The 17488-nt window shown below is 43.8% G+C and overlaps 2 protein-coding genes and 1 non-coding gene across 3 annotated transcripts in view; 2 read left to right on the forward strand and 1 right to left on the reverse strand.

Annotated features, from left to right (window-relative positions):
- Positions 1-9370, reverse strand: part of LOC130152343 (exocyst complex component 3-like protein) — a 55652-nt gene extending 46282 nt beyond the window's left edge. Inside the window, exon 1 of the mRNA XM_056345757.1 lies at positions 9129-9370. The gene's annotated coding sequence lies outside the window, so the exon portion shown is untranslated. The remainder of the gene's footprint in view (positions 1-9128) is intronic.
- EIF5 (eukaryotic translation initiation factor 5) lies at positions 9265-17203 on the forward strand. Its single transcript, XM_056345758.1, has 12 exons — positions 9265-9397; positions 9565-9757; positions 11863-12142; positions 12413-12494; positions 12715-12887; positions 13220-13331; positions 14003-14142; positions 14661-14819; positions 15002-15163; positions 15459-15623; positions 15899-16033; positions 16805-17203. The coding sequence occupies exons 3-12, from the start codon at positions 12071-12073 to the stop codon at positions 16895-16897; spliced, it is 1293 nt and encodes a 430-aa protein (XP_056201733.1). The 5' UTR covers positions 9265-9397; positions 9565-9757; positions 11863-12070; the 3' UTR covers positions 16898-17203.
- On the forward strand, positions 13705-13828 carry LOC130153319 (small nucleolar RNA SNORA28). Its single transcript, XR_008823323.1, has one exon. It is a non-coding gene; the product is annotated as a small nucleolar RNA SNORA28 (small nucleolar RNA).
- Positions 17204-17488: the final 285 nt, after the last annotated feature.

The following is a 17488-nucleotide window of genomic DNA, read 5'->3' on the forward strand; positions in this document are numbered from 1 at the left end:
TTCTAGGGACATATTATGAAGAGATTTTCAAACCAGGATTTAAGAACAGAATCCTCTCTGTCATTAATGCCTTAGCATGGACTGTGCGCAAAGACAGACCCTCTAAAAAGCTTTAAACACAGTGGAAAATGGGCAAGATACAAGACACAGGACAAGAGTTAAGACATATAGTGCTTTTCACAGCTCTGGCACAGTTCTCCCATGCAAGGGATGCATGCCAAGCTTTCAAAAGTGGTCAGAGCAAATGGCTGAATCTTAGCTGGTCCTGAGTAAAAGCTTAAGAATTTGACTTCATTTTATCTGATATTTTTTTGTTGATATTTATTTGTTGAGAAGCAGTCATTAGTAAGCACTCCATGAAAGAGACTGCTGTGGGAAACCCATGACTAATAACTCCCCTTTGATTCAGTTGTTCTCATTAGCAGGTTTTTTAGAAGACTACATTGCACAGCCTCTTGTGCAATAGCCCTGTGCAGAGTCCACAGATGCAGGGAGACAGACCTCCCCAACATTGATCACATCTCTCAGCAGAAATATGTAGGTTGGAATCACTACGGCAAACACAACCCTGTTTGCAGCTCCAGATCACAGTAAGTAAACAGGCAAAAATCAGGCAATTCTGCCACAACCCAAAGTAAGCTACAGAGCTGCTCATTTAAGACTTTTGCTAGGGTAAGAGAAGACATTACTGAGCAGTTTTCTCCATAGCAGGAGATAAGGAGGTTTGTGCTGACTCTCAAGCAACCTAGCTAGCAGGCTGTGACTTGGCAGCCCACTGCTACTTTGCTCGCTTCCCTGTTGCTCAAGGACTTGCATAAGCTGTGAGCGATCTGCCCGCACACGTCACAGCATATGCCTCCCCATGCACCAGAATTAGCATGCTGCCAGACAAGGTGCAAGGGCCAAGCCATTCACCCTCCTGCCCACCCTGACATTTTGCAGGGTGCAGAATGCAGTAGCCTGGGGCTTTCTGCAGAGGAAGTGGTGGGACGCCCTCACATCTGCAAGGGGAGACATTTCAGGCTTCATCTGTACGACTCAGCAAGTCTCTGTGGAGGCAGCAGTGGCACTGAGATTCTCAATTTGTTATCTATAAAATGAAAAGAAGTTTTATCAAACATGTACTAGTAAACATCCTCCAGAGCACATAGACTCGCATAGAGACTTGCCCTCGCAGCAGATAGACTGAACTGTAAAAGCCCCTTGTCACAGCACTCCGTGTCTCAGTGCACCAGGAAAAAAAGCAAGCAGGGAAAATAAGGGCCTTCTTTAGCCACAGTAGGTATAACTAATCAAAAGAACCGGATATCTACAAACTAAAAATAACCACTTATAAGTATACATCTTTGAAGACGTAAGTATTATATCTGTAATGGAATCATCAGGGATAAGTGCACAAAGCCACTACCAGGAAAGACACCCCAAAAGTAAAGTCTCTGAGTCAAACGGTATGTTATCCATTGGTATAAAATGGTGTGTCTCCATGGACCTGAATAAGTTCACAAGCATTTACATATGACCTTCAAGATCCCACCTGCACCCACACACCCTCCCCAACTTCATCTCGAACAGAGGAATTCACCCCATCACCTAGTCGCCCATTAATCTGTCAACTGTGCAAGCAATCAGAAATGAGAGAAGCTGTGTATTTATTACACATTTCTGAATAAGTCATGCCCAATATCTAGGACAAACAATACATTAAACCCTAAAGAACCCTTTGAAAGCTTTTTGCCTGCTGGGAAACAACAATGAAAAAGTAACATGATAGAAAGGGAACAGTAAATCATTTATGAGAATGATTAAAAACAAACTGTGGGTGAGGTGCAGCAAAACAACACTGAAAACAGCCAGTGTATTCTTCTTGAGTATCTCATGTTTTAGAAGGTAGGGTGGTTGCAGGCAACTTTAAGAAGTCCTACTTTGTGTTCTTAGTACAGAAAAAAACATACCAGATACAAAATCCATAGAGACCTGCACAGCCGCAATGTACAGCTTATTCTGATGCCCCATGACTACATCAGGCACTGAAGCAAAAATGCTACTGTGCTTAAAATTACTTTTGCAACTAAAGCTTAACCTAAAGAAAAGGCATGTTAAGAACACTAGTGAAATAAGTATAAAATTAGACTCCTAAGGGCTGAATAATGTTTATAGCAGTGATCTCACTGAGATCCACATAATCATTTTGGAATACTAAAATCAAGTTCTGAAAGAGTTATGGTGCCAAAGTGTTCACAGCTACCACCTAATGCAATCCGATTGTTGGTACCATAGTTTCCCAGATGAGTGTGGTAGCCACAAATCACGTTATCAGCATTTATTTCAGATCCTTTCCACTCTACGTGAAAATGCCTGTTTCAGGAAAGCTTGTTTCCTAAAACTAGCATCCCAAGTAAAAAGCTCAAAAACAATCAATACAGACAGGATTTGTTTCTTAAAGTCTTAAAAAACATCCTTGAGCTTCAAGGCAAGGTTCAGCCTCCATTAAGCATTTGAGCATTCACTGACCCAACTGTGTGTCTTAAAACCTTTCAAAACGTGATTTTGAAAAGAGTCCAAGGTAGTAATATCCTTGTAAAGAAAGTGTGTCTCCTAGGTTGTTCTCAAAAAGAAAAATCTACATTAGGTCAATAAAATCACACTAGACTTTACAGTCAACACCATGTTTGACCTGGATTCATATTCAAGGGTATTTTTAGCCTCATTTCTTAAACAAGCAAGATTTATGCAATGGTGGTGTGTGTATCTATGTGTGTGTTATGCACCTGCCTGTCTCATCAGCCCCATCTACCTGTTCCTGAACCCCCTGGATAATTCCAAATACGCTGACATTCAGGTACATGAGGCATGGATAGATGGGTAGAATGAAACATTAGTGCTTCAGGTCAGCTTTTGTAAGACATCACAGAATCCCCATAGGCCAAAACCAGACTTAATTCATTACACTGCTCTTGGAAACCATGTGTGTTTGCAGCTATTGTAATATTGCTACTAGTCTATATATTATCCTAAACATGTGTAACACATGGCTTGTGCAAACCATAGAACAAAGTTTCTGCCTCCAGTTTCTTATTTTCACTCCTTCCCCCCCCCCCCCCCCCCATGTTTGGCAAATCATTTACTTCAGTAATACAAGTATTTGAGCTGCAAACCACCAGAGCAGTCAAAGACTTTGGCACTGTATTGCAGTCGTGTATTATTTGCTTCATTACAAAAGGTAATCCCTGGGTTTTTATTAAGAGGCCCACAACAGCTCTACTCAAGCTCAAGGCAAAACATACCAAACCAGCACCAAATTCTGAATTACAACCTACAAAGTCAACATTACCCAGTACAAAACTTGTAATGCCCTGAAAAATACCTTCAATGGTGCCAGAGAGGCAACTCTGTAAGGGATATAAAATCAGACATCGGAGACAAAACCTTCTGCTATGAGACAAAACCTTCTGCTATATGGCTAGCTGTCTGTTCCCAAATGCACAGCTCTGCCCTCCCAGCCAAGCAGCACCTTCAAAGGTTTAGTTCTGAAGAATATGGAGATTTTCCTTTGCCTTCAAAACAGATTTTTCCTTGCTTTCAGCACAAGCATCAGGGATACCTCCTTCTCTACTAGATCTGCCAGCAGAAGCACAAACGTAACCCCTAGCTGGGCCTCAGTACTGCCTCCAGACCCCAGCTCTTCCAGCAATGTCCTTGTGTTATTCTAAAGCAAATAAACTCCTCTATGCTCAAATGAGCAGAACAGAAGGGTAAAACATGCTCTTGTACTCTCAACAGCAGTGCACACACCTCTAGGAACTAGCTCAGCAGCCACATGTTTCTGTCACCAGGAGAAGGGCTTTGAGAGCACTTAAGCTCTCCAAGGTCTCCCCAGACTGGGAGAAGGCTCTGGAGATAGGCTTTCAAAACCAGGGGCTACCACACCTTCCTTTTAGGAAAAGCAGAAAGCCAATAGGTAACTGTAAGCGCTCATTACTCTTTTTTGCTACTTGGACTTAACATCTGCTGGGAAGTCAATATTGATAATCACAGCATTGGTTGCCAGACCATCAGAGGTCAAAGAAAAAAGGATGAGAGAGGATGTATATCTGGAGATGCTGGCAAAGCACAGGACAGCTGCAGAGGACCTGAGCAATTTCTTTAATGAAATGGAAATGAATGTGTAAATTGCTAAAACAATACTGGAAGAGAGATTTAACTTAATGCACAAGCAGATAGATTTTGATGTCTGAAGCCTGGCTATGAGAAGTTGCAGGGAAATGGAAATGCAGTGGTTGCTAACGAGCATAATGAACAGGCAGGCAGCTTTGACAGCACGTTCTCAGCTGGAAGCCACATTCCCCAGGGGCTCCTTATCTCCCACATCCACTTCTTTCAGCAGTCATATAAATGCAGCAGGCACATTTGCCAACCACAAGCATGCAAGTGCTAGATAATGTTAGTGGTTGCCAGTTAGGCCCGTAGCCAAAGCTGCTACCTGGACAAACTGAGAAAACCTGGCTTCTCTGATTCCTGTCACCAACACTTAAACCTACTGTTGAGACACATACAGAAAACACAGCTCTCCAAGCTGGGGGCCTCTCTCTTTCACAGACCTCCAAACTGTGCTGTGCAGAACTGACCTCCTGATGGAACTTCCACCCCATCTGCACTCTTCATTCATTTCTGTGAGCTTGCCTTTGTTTATTTTCCTCTTTAAACAGAGACAACCTGGTTTTATGTGCTCAAATGGATACTTTTATTTTGCCCTTTCACCCAAACAGCTACTGCCTGCAAAATTCCAGACTCCTCCCGCAGACAAAGAACCAGCCAACTGCAATGCCAAATGTAAGGATACACTGTTGAAAAATCACCAACACAGAAAAAAACATGCAAAGCATATCAGTGTGTTCCTGTTAAAAAATAACTACCATGATGAAAATCCATGGTACCCTAGCAAACACAGTGAGACCCCTCAAATGGCCATAGAGTACAGGCAGCCCGACTGCCCATTCACTTTTTTAATGCATTGCTGAAGAGACGCACCGCTTAAAACTCAGCGATGCATATGATAGTCTGTAGCCCTTCTCTCAGCACACATGGACAGGTATTACTCAGCTGTTCAGGAAGCTTGCTAGTTCTTCCAAGTGTAGCAGGTGGTCTGAGAAAAGGTACGTTTCTACTATTATTTTGGAAAGCGTATTCCAGCAAACATACATCCAAATGGAGCCAGGATGCACTCTGCCTACTTTAGCCTCATTCGTGAAAGCCAAAGTGACAGCAGGCCCGTTAAATTTGATGCTGCTCTGGGAAGCCACCCCTACTCTGTTTAACACAACATGGTGAATGTACTAGGTGTTGGACAGTGTTGGCACAGGCAGGCAGTGCTGCCTCAGCAGATGACCCAGTGTGTGGGTTTCACACTGCGTAGCGCTAACCAGAGTCAGGCCCAGCAACCCCTTAGCACTGCTCCCCTATCCAGCCAGCCTCTACTCACCCCCACACTGCATCCTGATAGGAAACTCTGGAATATGGAAAAAGCATCCTTTGCCCTGATAGGAAACTCTGGAATACGGAAAAAGCATCCTTTCCCCTCAGCATTTACAGCTATGAAACACTAGTTCATATTCTGCAGAGAAAGCTGATTGCTTCTCCTTGCTGAGGTGCCTACCTTACATAGGCAGACACATACTGGAAGAGGAAGGGCAAGAGGGAGTCTCACTCTGTCTATTGAGACAATAACAACAGATTTGAGGCAGAGCCTGCCTCACACTGTCAGCTGAATACTGAGCCCTTTCAGGGCACTCAGACCAAACACTAGCTGGGAGATTTTAGCATTTCTGCGTAGTAATAGAAGCAACAAAAATAACTACCATAAATAACATATATATATATATATATATAACTACCATCATACACTTGCTCTCCATTTTTTTCTCTGTTTACTCATTCCTGAACTACTAATAGCTGCTAACAAGAATGATACTGTTACAGAGCATGGAAAGGATGTCCTTTCACAGAGTCTCCCCAAGACAAACAGTGAGCCGCTGGACAGCAAAGAGTGTGAAGCTCCCAGACAGTAAAACCAGAATTAACATCTGCCCTTGCTACTGATCAGTGTCCAGTGTCAAACCCAAAGGATTTTGGACTCATGCTTCCCCAAAGGTTGCATTTTCAAACCTGGCATGTAAATAATTAAACTTTCTCTACACATTGCCAAGAAAGGAAGAAAAAAGGCTATTGTCATTCAGGGTTCAGTGTAGCTATACATAATCTTGACCCTCCTTCCATCTTCTGAAATTACTGAAATTACAGCCAAAGCCGTGAAGATGGCATGACGAGGAATCACTTACTCAGCTGCTAAGGGTTCCTGCCCACACTGGACCAAACAACAGCTCTGAAACAGCCACTGGGAGATAGCACATACAGATTTCAGCAGAGAAAAAACACTCTTCAAGGCCAAGGTTACCAAGTGGGTATTGAAATGGGATTACGTGTATAGCCAACCACCTCACTGATAGATGAAAAACTTGCTGAAGAACAAACTGCAGACGGGACACAAAACTACGAGAGAATACATACACACATGATTACAACGCCCCTTTTTGAAGATTTACATTTTAAATATAGACCTATATTAAGATTTTCAATAGAATTTTGATTTTGCTGCATTATCACAGGCATTGACTCTTTGTTGTTTTTAATAAAAACTGGCTAAGGCAACATAGACCAAACGTGAGTTGTTCAAGGCTGAACTGAATGATAACAAAATTCCTGTGATAAGGAAACACAGCCTAAGGTCCGCTGCAGAAAACTTCCTATTCTCAGACACCAGGCACAAAATCACTTCCAAAACCTGAATTATTAATGCCATTTAAAATGTCTTAACTACAAAAGTATATATAAAACCTGTTTACTTTCTACCAATGAAATGCAAAGTACACAAGTGGTTTGTATTTTGAAGGTCACATAAGCGATGTGAACTATGAACTGCAGGATTCATGAAACCATGACATTTTAAAGTGGGAGGACATAAAATATTTTTTCTGCCTTGTCCAAGTGACAAAGCACTAAAATGAAAAAACTTATAAAGATTCAGTAAAAATGTTTGGGATCCAACATTTAATATTAATGAATTGTTCTGGTGAGAAAAAAAAATCAACAGCTAGGCACCAAGAAGACAACAATCCACAATTTCACTCTCTTTTGTATAATCTGAAAGAATATCATAAGACTTCATCTAGATAGGACTTGCTTTTTGCAGAAGGAGCACTATCTTAAAAGGTAACTTAATGATGTTGATTTATATACTATGTATTAAAAAAAATAATCCTCCCTTATGCTACTTACTAATCATACTTGTTCAGAGTTATTCATTAAGACAAATAGCACCAAATCCAAGGTCCCGTTTCCCTTTTGCTGCTCAATAAAGTGGTGTTGGCAGCAGTATGCTTTAACACTCGTAATTTATTAACCTCATAGGTGTTGTAGCATGGAACTAAAGCCACAGACAGGAGGCATTTAGCAAGTTATACATGCTCCATATTTTCACAGCAAAGGAGTTCCTGCTGTGCTTTTCTTGCCTCCCACATTTTTTATGATTTTTTCCCCTCATGGTAACTGCCAAACCTCACGTATTTCAAGGATGCTTCCTTATTTTGCCCTAACCCTCTTTCTCATGTTTTAAAAAGCGTTGCTGTGTATTTATCAAGGAGACAGTTAACATATCCTGAAGAATTTTTAATTTTTTCAAATGCAGATAGTGAAGTCCAAGACAGACTCACATGATGCTTTACAGGACGGCACCATGGCTACACTTGCTACTCCATAGGCTGAAATGTATAACCAGGGCACCACAGCCATCATGTAGGAGGGTCTTATTAGAAAGCACTGAGATGAGCACATTTATCTCTGATTGCTCCATTTGAGGGAAAAGATTTTTATTATTGTGTGTCACTGGAAGTGATCATAACAATAGCTCAGCTTTTATGATTTGTAAGAAAACCTCATTTATTGGTCACCTCCATATTTGAAAGCAGATCTTTTGCACATCACACTAAAACTTTTCAAGATGTACTTGACGGTTCACAGGAGGGGTATTTCCTTTGACTACATCAACATGGTATCAAAGTCAGCCCAGGAAACCTACATTTCAAAACTAACTTCAGGCAGGAAGAGATTTAGAGTATATGATGTTAAACAGTGTCACTACTAACATATCTTTGTTCCCTCTATACACCCACAGAGCCATCAAGAAGCTTTACAACGTTATTCAGAAAGACACAGTGACGGGAACTGAGGAGCATTTTTCTGCTGGGGAGCATTTATATGGGTAAGAGAGTTGGTTCATCACTCAACTTATGAAGTAAAAAAAAAGTTCTTTGTCACTTGAACATTATTCTCATTCTAAAATGTCCAAAATACGTAAACTGTTGTGACACTGGACTTGTGAAGATGGAAGATGGAAAACAAAGCACAGGAATAAAAAGGATCAATGTTTTCTGCTTTTTAGGTGAATGTACATCCAAGCATATATTCCACCCCGGGTCCCCAATTCAACAAAAGAGGGCTGACGACATTTTACATTAACAATAGAGGATATACAATGACAATCATGTCATCTTTTGTAAGGCTGCCCAAGCACGCAGAGCCACCCAAAGCTGAGTCTTTATGACACTGGTTAAATAATAGGCTCTTTCCTGCACCCTGAAAGCAGGCTGCACAGGAAAAACACAACTTATCCATCCACTTAATTGTTTTAAATTATTTGTAATATAGTTGCTGTGACGTCAAGCATTCGGTCTACTACGAGTCAAAACCCACCCAAATTTTCTTTCCTACAGGGCGGCGGGGCGCGGGGCAGGGGCCCTCTTCGAAAAGCCCAGCACCGCCGGCCTGCGCGGGCCCGGCCCGAACGCGAGGGACCCTGCTAGGCCGCGGGCGTCCCGCTCGCCCCCGGCAGGACGGCAGCCCTCGGGAGAAGCCGAGGGGCCTCTCCCTGCGGCAGGGCGAGAGGCGGCGCTGCCCGCAGCGGGGGGGGACGCTCTCACACACCCCGCGGGGGGGGACGGGAGGCCGTGAGGCGGCCGGGCCCCGCAGCACTGACTCAGCCCTCACCAGGTCCCGCACCTCCCCCCGCCCCCTACCGCGCGCCTCTCGCGAGACTCGGTCGATGTAGACGCGATGTCCTTTGGGGCACTGGCGGGGGGAGGGCAGACGGGGAGGGAGGCGAAACCAGGGGTGCCTTGATTGATAGCGGTTGCCACCAGTGGGTGGGGGGGACGGCGAGGTCTCAGCCAATAGACTCGCCCCAAGTCGAGAGGCGAGCCAATGGTGGGGCTGGGGGGCGGGGCGCGCCGCTGGCTGATTGATCCCAGCTTTGGCGTTGTTCAGTTAGAGCGAGAACATTCTAGAGGTGAGTACGGGGCAGCCATTGCCGGGGTCCCATCAACCGCCCCTTTCTGCCTGAGCTGCGCGCCGGCCGCCGCCTCTCCCTCCCCCCTTCCCTTTTCTCCCCCCTCCTCCTCCCTCTCCTCACAGGTGTCGCCGCTAACGATGCCCCTTATTGTGTCTTGCCCGCAGTTTGCCCGGCACTGCTGTCCCTGCTGATACCGCCCGCCCCAGGACGCCGGGACCCGGAGGCTGCGGCGTCCGCCTCCGCCTCCCTCTCCGCCTGGATATAAGCGCCCCCACGGCCCTATTCTCCTCGCACACTCGGCTTCGTCGCAGCCCGGGGCGAGCAGCGTTGGGTTTATGTCTTTATTGGACGAAAACGGTGAGTATTAATACTGGGCTTAGGGCGGGTGAGGGCAGCTGGGATCGAGAGGAGGTTTTGGTTCTTGGGGAGGTGCGGGGAGCGGGCGGGTGCCTTAGGATGGGCTGAGGCGGCGGGTTGTCGTTAAACGGGAGAGTGGGAGAGGTTTTCTGTAACGGAGCGTCCGGGACCTTGACGGGAGGAGGAAAAGAAACGAGGGGAAAAAAAGAAACGCCTAAAAGCTTCAAAACTTTAGTTACGGTTGTCTCCTGTTCCTATGGTTTGGGGGTTTGTATCTTTTTTTCTTTTAATTCCCTACCGCTGCCATGCGACGAGACAAGATGGCGGCGGCCGGGGCCGCGCCTCCCCGGGCGGGGAGGGGTCGGGCGGCGGGGGGAGCTGTGGCGCAGTTCGGAACCCGCCGCCGGGGGGGCAGGGGGCCGTGCCTCGGGGGTTAGCCACGGGGGGGGGTGGGGGGGTGGACACGACAAGGAGGGGGGGCAACAACCGCGGAGCGTCCCCTTTTCGCGGCTGGAGAGCGCATGCCTGGCTGGAGGTGACTTATCCCCCCCCCCCCCCCCCCCCCCCCCCCCCCTCTTTTCCAGGGCTGACTCAATGCTTAATTGCTGCATTTATGACTCATCACAGGGCTGAGTGGGGCGGGGAAACGGTGCTTTGAAGCAGAAAGTCTTGTCTGCCTTCCCGCTTTTTCCTTCCTCTGTGCAAGCATATGGGGGGGTGGTGCTTGGGAGGAGGTGTCCTAGGGACCAGGAGAGGGAGCTTTAGTCTACAGCAGACAAAAGCTGTAATCAGGAAGCAGGGGGAACGGCCCCCTTTTTTTTTTTTTTTTGAGAGTTCATGCTCAGTCACCGAAATACCTGCTTCCTCATTGCTTCTGCAAGCACGTGGTCAGGTTACATGGTGGCTCTTTCTAGACATCTTGAAGAAAGAAACCTCGTGCTTGAAACAAAGTCAGCTGTGTACTTTTTGTTAAGGAAGGGCAAAACTGTATCTGGGCTCATGTAGAACACAAGGCACGTACAAATCTGTTTGCTTCTTGTGTATAGAGGTTGTAAAGCTGACCAGAGGGGGAGGGACTGGGACCATGTGGCACCGATAGGCATGCTCTTATTTATAAATACTCAGAAGGCGATTTTAATGTGTCAACGCTTCTGTCATTAACGATAACAACATGATGACGTGTCAGCACAGCCATGCTGTAGTCAGGGTCCAGTTGTGGCTTAAGTACGCTTAGATCTGATTATAGAGACACATGGTAATTTAAATATGTAAATACTGCTTAAGGCAACTTCAGTAATAGGATTCATCCTCCTTCTTCCTTCCCCTCCTCCCTTCCCCTGAGAAAAAAATCGACTGGAAAAGCTGCTGCACTGCTCTGTACCTCTGCATTGCTAGGCTTTCTACAGTGAAGCGTCAACTTATGTCAGACTTTATCGGGCTTATTGTTAAGTCAAAACTCAACAGAACTGCTATGAGAATCCTTATGTGAGAGGGAGAATTACTAATTTTCAACTTTTTTTCCACTCCGATCAAAAAAAACACTGGTAAGCCATGTAAAAACTATGTTGGGCTACAGATTGCTGCTGATTCATCTTACTGGTATTTATCAACATTCTGACAGAGTTCAGTTTATGATATGTTCATGCTATGATATGGAATTCAAAACTCTTTTCAGCATCTTTCTCCTGGTTTCCTCTGTCCTGCAGCCTGAAACATATCAGATGACCATCTCGATGCAGGAACCATTGGTCTCCATAATAAATCAAGCAGTGTTATTTTCCCATCCTTATTGATCACAGCATTCCTGCAGAAGTTAATTGTACAGAAAATAGTCTTAAGCTGTTCAGTGGCTTTTGGGTAGTAAGAAGAATGAGGGTGGAAAGCTCTGTCATGTAGCTGAGGAAAAGGTCCTTAGCAGTACAATTCCTGGTGGCTATTTTCACTTCCACAAGCTGAAGAAAGCCATAGTGTAAAGAATGTACTAGTTCATAAATTTTTTTTGTTCTTTTCAATGTAAATACAGTCCCTCATATAGCTCTCTAGCAAGATCTGATTCATGTACATTAAGATAAACTTAATTTCTTCTCTGTTTATAACACTTGCAGAGCTGTTGCGCAGCCACTGGTACCTGTATTGGGGAAACATAGCATACAAGCAAGAACCTTACAGCCTCAGTGGCGAAAATTTTTTCATGTCAGAGACCGAGAACTCTTGCAGTCGTTTATGTCATCCCGTCTTCTCCAGACAGAAGATACCAAAAAACTGCAATCAAAGATCTCTTCATCTTATTGATAAAGCTACTAATAAGGCAAAATGTCTGTCAACGTCAACCGCAGTGTTTCAGATCAGTTCTATCGCTACAAAATGCCCCGTCTGATTGCCAAGGTAACTTAATAGCCATTGGTGTGAAACACTACCTACTTACCACTACTTGCTCTCTTCATAGAGGAAGAAGAGGGGTATGAAGCATTGATAATGTTCAGCCAGTTAAGAGGGCGATGAGGATGTCTGCTTCTTTCTGTCCACACTAAGTGCATATTAGCTCATCTAAGATGTGCTTCAAAGCAGAACTTTGTAGTGAGATGAGGAATACATGTTGGATTTGGCTGTTGAAGTCACTGAACTATGATTTTTTTTTTTTTTTAATTTTTTTAGGTGGAGGGCAAAGGAAATGGAATAAAGACGGTTATAGTCAACATGGTTGACGTTGCAAAGGCGCTTAATCGGCCTCCAACGTGTAAGTAGTCTGGAGAGGTACAGCATTCTTTTCCTGCTTTTGTGTATGAAGTGGTAGTGTTAAGTAGCTAATAAAGCATTAATACCATTCTTTGAGGATCTGTAAGAAATAAATGGGATCATATCGGGCTGAAGTAACAGAAGCAATGGCTTTTTAATTGCAGTATAAAAATCACAGTGATGATATGACAGCAGTGGTGGTTATTACACTTTCTTTACAGATCCTACCAAATTTTTTGGTTGTGAGCTGGGAGCACAGACCCAGTTTGATGTTAAGAATGACCGTTACATTGTCAATGGATCTCATGAGGCGAATAAGCTGCAAGACATGTTGGATGGATTCATTAAAAAATTTGTTCTCTGTCCTGAGTGTGAGAATCCTGAAACTGATCTGGTGAGTGCTCTCTCTCTGTATCAATGGTAGCAGTACAGAAACACTTGGATTAGACGTTTCTGGAAGTGGTGTGATGTTAATACCTAACTTGAATATCTATGAAGAGAAAATCCATTACACACACCCCTTCAGGAAAGTTACACATTTATAACTGTTCAGAAGTTCCAAGCTAAATTACTGCTTCTAAACTTGCTCTGTTGGGGCTTATGATACAAGATATTGGACTCTCTGGCTTCGTTCTGTGGAGATAATAATGTGAATGTTGGGTTTAGGTTTTAACACATAATTTTTCTGTAAATGGTATATTAACTGGAGGTTGTTTTCTTACACAGCATGTCAATCCTAAGAAACAAACTATAGGTAACTCTTGCAAAGCCTGCGGCTATCGAGGCATGCTTGACACAAACCATAAACTCTGCACGTTCATTCTCAAAAACCCACCTGGTAAGTCTTTCCTTATTTGGTGGGGGTAAAGGGAACCTCTTCAGTGTGAGTGCTGTCAACAAAGTAGGGAAACTTATCACTCACATGTAATTAATATGTTAAAAAAAATAAGCTCCAGCATACTCCTAGAGCATGTTTATGGGTCAGGGTATAGTACTGTACTCAGTTCCAATACAAGTAGTCTCTTGCCTTGTGATCCTGTATCCTTCCCAAGTAGAACTATCTGTTAGACTTGGATTTGCTTCTGTGGGACAAAACTTGGAAGGAGGAGAACTAGCCAGCAGTTTGCTGTTTTGCCTTTAAGTCAGTGTGAAGTAGAAGAGTAGGAAGTAAAAGTATACTAAATGCTACTTGCAATGTACTTGTTCTGTGCAAGCAACACTCTGTAGTAAGCATATAGTTGCCTGCTGCAATTTAAGCTTGCTAGAATAGAAAAGTCTAACCTATTCCAGGGGTCTCTGCTTTGTGAGGTCACCTGTTATATAGACTTGGACAGGCTTAGGTCTTGATGAGAGAAGACATTCACTGGAACCAGGGATTTCCCCAGCAGATGTGCATCAGCCCTGGATATGTCTGGGGGTGGGTACCATAGGGGATTTAGCAGAGGTACAGTACTGCAGGGGCTTTTTAGCTTTCTATTTCATAGAATAAAACATAAAATTCACTTGCAGAAAGTGGTGACACTGGTACAGGAAAGAAAGAAAAGGAGAAGAAGAACAGAAAAGGCAAGGACAAAGAGAATGGTTCTGTGTCCAGCAATGAGACACTTCCACCCCCACCACCGGAGGAGATAACTCCTCCACAGGTTGTGGTAAGTTGAAGGGAAAGTGGGGAGATAGGGGTGTGTGGTGGCTTGCTGCGATTTAAAGCTTAAAAATTGCTGGTATTCCCTGCTAGTCAGCATTGCACCAGAAGTTCTTGCTGTATCCAGAGTTCACTGCTGCAATAGAAGGATCTGTGTCTCCTCTGTAGCAGTTAGCAACTCTTTGGTAACGGCACTTATGCTCCTTGCTGAGTGAAAGCTGCATATCCTTTAACAGTCCAGGTTTCTGAAAAAGGAGTATACCATGAGTATACTAGATGGAGGGGTATGACTGCACTTCAAGTAATGCTGCAGACTGCTGAAAACTGGTGTCTAGCTTTCATTAGTATTTTACTGTATCTGCCCTCTCTCCATCTTTTGGCTTACAAATCGCAGAGTAACAAATTCTTCAGGGAAAAATAAAAAATACTTCTAAAAATGCTCTCAAGTCTGTGTCTAGAAACAACACTAATTACTAAGCTTGTAGTAACATCATGTGAATCTCCTGGTTTGGTTTTGTTGTTCAGGAGGAGGAGGATGATGATGACTGGGGTGAAGACACGACAGAAGAAGCCCAGCGGCGTAGAATGGATGAAATCAGTGACCATGCAAAGAACCTCACACTTAGTGAAGACCTGGAAAGAACAGTGGAGGAGAGGGTCAACATACTGTTTGATTTTGTGAAGGTGAATAGAGTAGCCACTCTGCTGTAGTGTTACAAGATGTTATTAAGGAGACTTAATAGCAAGCAGCTTAAGTCTCTACCAGAGTACTGGTTTCACCAGCATTGGGGAAGGAAGCCGCGCAATAGAGCATTGATGCAGACCTCAGTAGGTTTAAAATGTTTCTATCTCTTCCCATCTTGTAGAAAAAGAAGGAAGAAGGTGTCATTGATACTTCTGACAAAGACATTGTAGCAGAAGCAGAGAGACTGGATGTAAAGGCTATGGGCCCACTAGTTCTCACTGAAGTACTCTTTGACGAAAAGATTCGTGAACAGATAAGGAAATACAGACGTCACTTCCTTCGTGTAAGCAGTCTCCTCTTCTGTACCCAGTGTAACGAGAACTGTTGTGTTGTTTTTTTGTACCAACTGCTTGACACTTCTGGATTGCTTGGTACTGTGGGGAAGACTTTCTGTAGTTCATGGTTTTTGGACCACTTAGCTGGGGAGAACTGCTCGCAGGGATAGTATGAGCTGCTGTAGATTTTGCTGCATCATTGAGTTAAGAGCAGAAGCAGCAGTTTGCTCTGGAGAGGAAAAGGCTAGTTCAATTGGTTTTATCATGCTTTTTAATTTCACTGTCCTTTTATTACAATTCTAGTTCTGCCACAACAACAAGAAAGCTCAGCGGTACCTTCTCCATGGCTTCGAGTGTGTGGTAGCCATGCATCAGTCTCAGCTTATTTCTAAAATACCACATATTCTGAAGGAAATGTATGATGCAGATCTTCTGGAAGAAGAAGTCATCCTTGGCTGGGCAGAAAAGGTAAGGGGTAGTATTTCACATACTGTACCAGCTAAGTACCTGAATGTAGCATATTGCATCTGGTTTCTCTGTTCTGGTGTAATAGCTTGTGCAGATGTCTTTAAACAACTAATCTGAGTGAAGTTACTGTCTGGGAGAAACTTTCCTTTTTCAAAATGGGCTGTTAAGGCAGTGGAGTGAGGCTGGAGTTCTCAGTTGGGCTCTTGCTGTATCTGGGTATGATCTGACATATACTGCTTCAGTGTTTTCAGAAGGTCTGTACTTCTGCCTTTCAGGCCTCAAAGAAATACGTCTCAAAGGAGCTTGCCAAAGAAATCCGTGTCAAAGCAGAACCATTTATTAAATGGCTGAAGGAAGCTGAAGAAGAATCTTCCGGTAATGAAGAAGAGGATGAAGACGAAAACATAGAGGTAGGAAAGGTTCTTTTACTATAAAGGACTCGAGCCTGCATGCTTAAGTCCTTTAACTTTTCTCTTTGCATTATAAAATAGCTTAATTCATGGGTTACTGTGCATGTTGGGAACTGGAGGAACATCTGGTTTCTAATGCTTTGTCAGAGCATTTTTGCTACACTGTCACTTGTCTACCCAAGGTCATTTTTTTGTAACACTATAGATTCATCTTATTAAGCCAGAGACTGTCATTGTGGAATGGTACAGTCTCCCCTACAGTAGTTCATACAGTGGGAAGACTGACAAGGTATTGGGCATAAAGCCTCGTGTTCTAAAGAGTTAGTGGTGGGGTGTGAGTTAGAAAAACTGATTAAAGAACAAATCACTGTTTTCCTCAGAGTTCAGACCGAAGTAAAATCTCTTGCCTACACTCCAGCAGAGTGTGGCTGGGCTTCCTTTCAGGTGGGTTTGTTTTCCTCCCAGTAATACCTGCTCCTGTTGCTGAACATGAGATCCTGCTTCCTACTGCCACAGATGCATGCCTCTTCCCTCTAAAGACTGATGTTAAGGTGTTACTGTAATGTCAACATCCCTTAACTCGGGTGTCCTATACAGTATTAACTCCTGCAGTGGCAGATGCTGTGCAGTGCGTTTCAGAACATGGAGCAGTGTGTAGCAGTTCATGGCAATAGAAGGGCTGTTGAGCAGGCGGGTGGTGCAACTACTGACGTTTAAAGCTGTTCTCATGCTTAATGGCAGTAGGTGTAATAAAGTGACTTGTCTCCACAGGTGGTGTACTCTACAACTGCCAGTGTACCTAAAGTTGAAACTGTGAAGCCTGCAAACAATAAAGACGATGATATCGATATTGATGCCATTTAAAGTGATGCAACATAGCTTCCAGCATAGTAATACAAATTTCTCTGCGTTTTCTGCCAGAAGTGTGACTTGTATGTGCACAAGCTGAAATGGCTTAACATCCTGCTACTTTGTACTCTAAAATGTATCTTTTTACTGTGACTGGTCTTGTGTAACTAAGCCTAATACCAAGGAGTCAGCACGTTGGTGAACTGATCTAGTTTGCAACTGGCATGTTCTATCTTGTTTTTCTAACTTGTGTTGGACGCCATACTTGGAGCGCATTTATACAGTTGTGGAAATAAAGGATTTGGTTTTGGTCAGTCTTCATTTGTGACTCTGAACTCCCTTTTTCAAGTAAGTACACAACTTGGTGAAACATGCAAAGTCTGAGGCAAAATAACAAGAACTTTGGAATGAGACGAAAAAAAATAGCCTTAGCTTAGAGGCTGTTGGAACAGTGGAGATGTGAAACTTGGGCAAGAAGCAGGTGTTGGGTAATCTACGGCATATGGATGCCAGCTTTTTAAAACAAAAGGCAACAGTGGATTCTGAGCCTTGCCGGCTTTTTTAGTTGTTTTTTTAACAGAAACTTCCATGTGTAGTGAATACCTT

This window comes from Falco biarmicus, chromosome 7 (genome assembly GCF_023638135.1).
Source record: "Falco biarmicus isolate bFalBia1 chromosome 7, bFalBia1.pri, whole genome shotgun sequence".
In the NCBI taxonomy this organism is placed as follows: domain Eukaryota; kingdom Metazoa; phylum Chordata; class Aves; order Falconiformes; family Falconidae; genus Falco; species Falco biarmicus.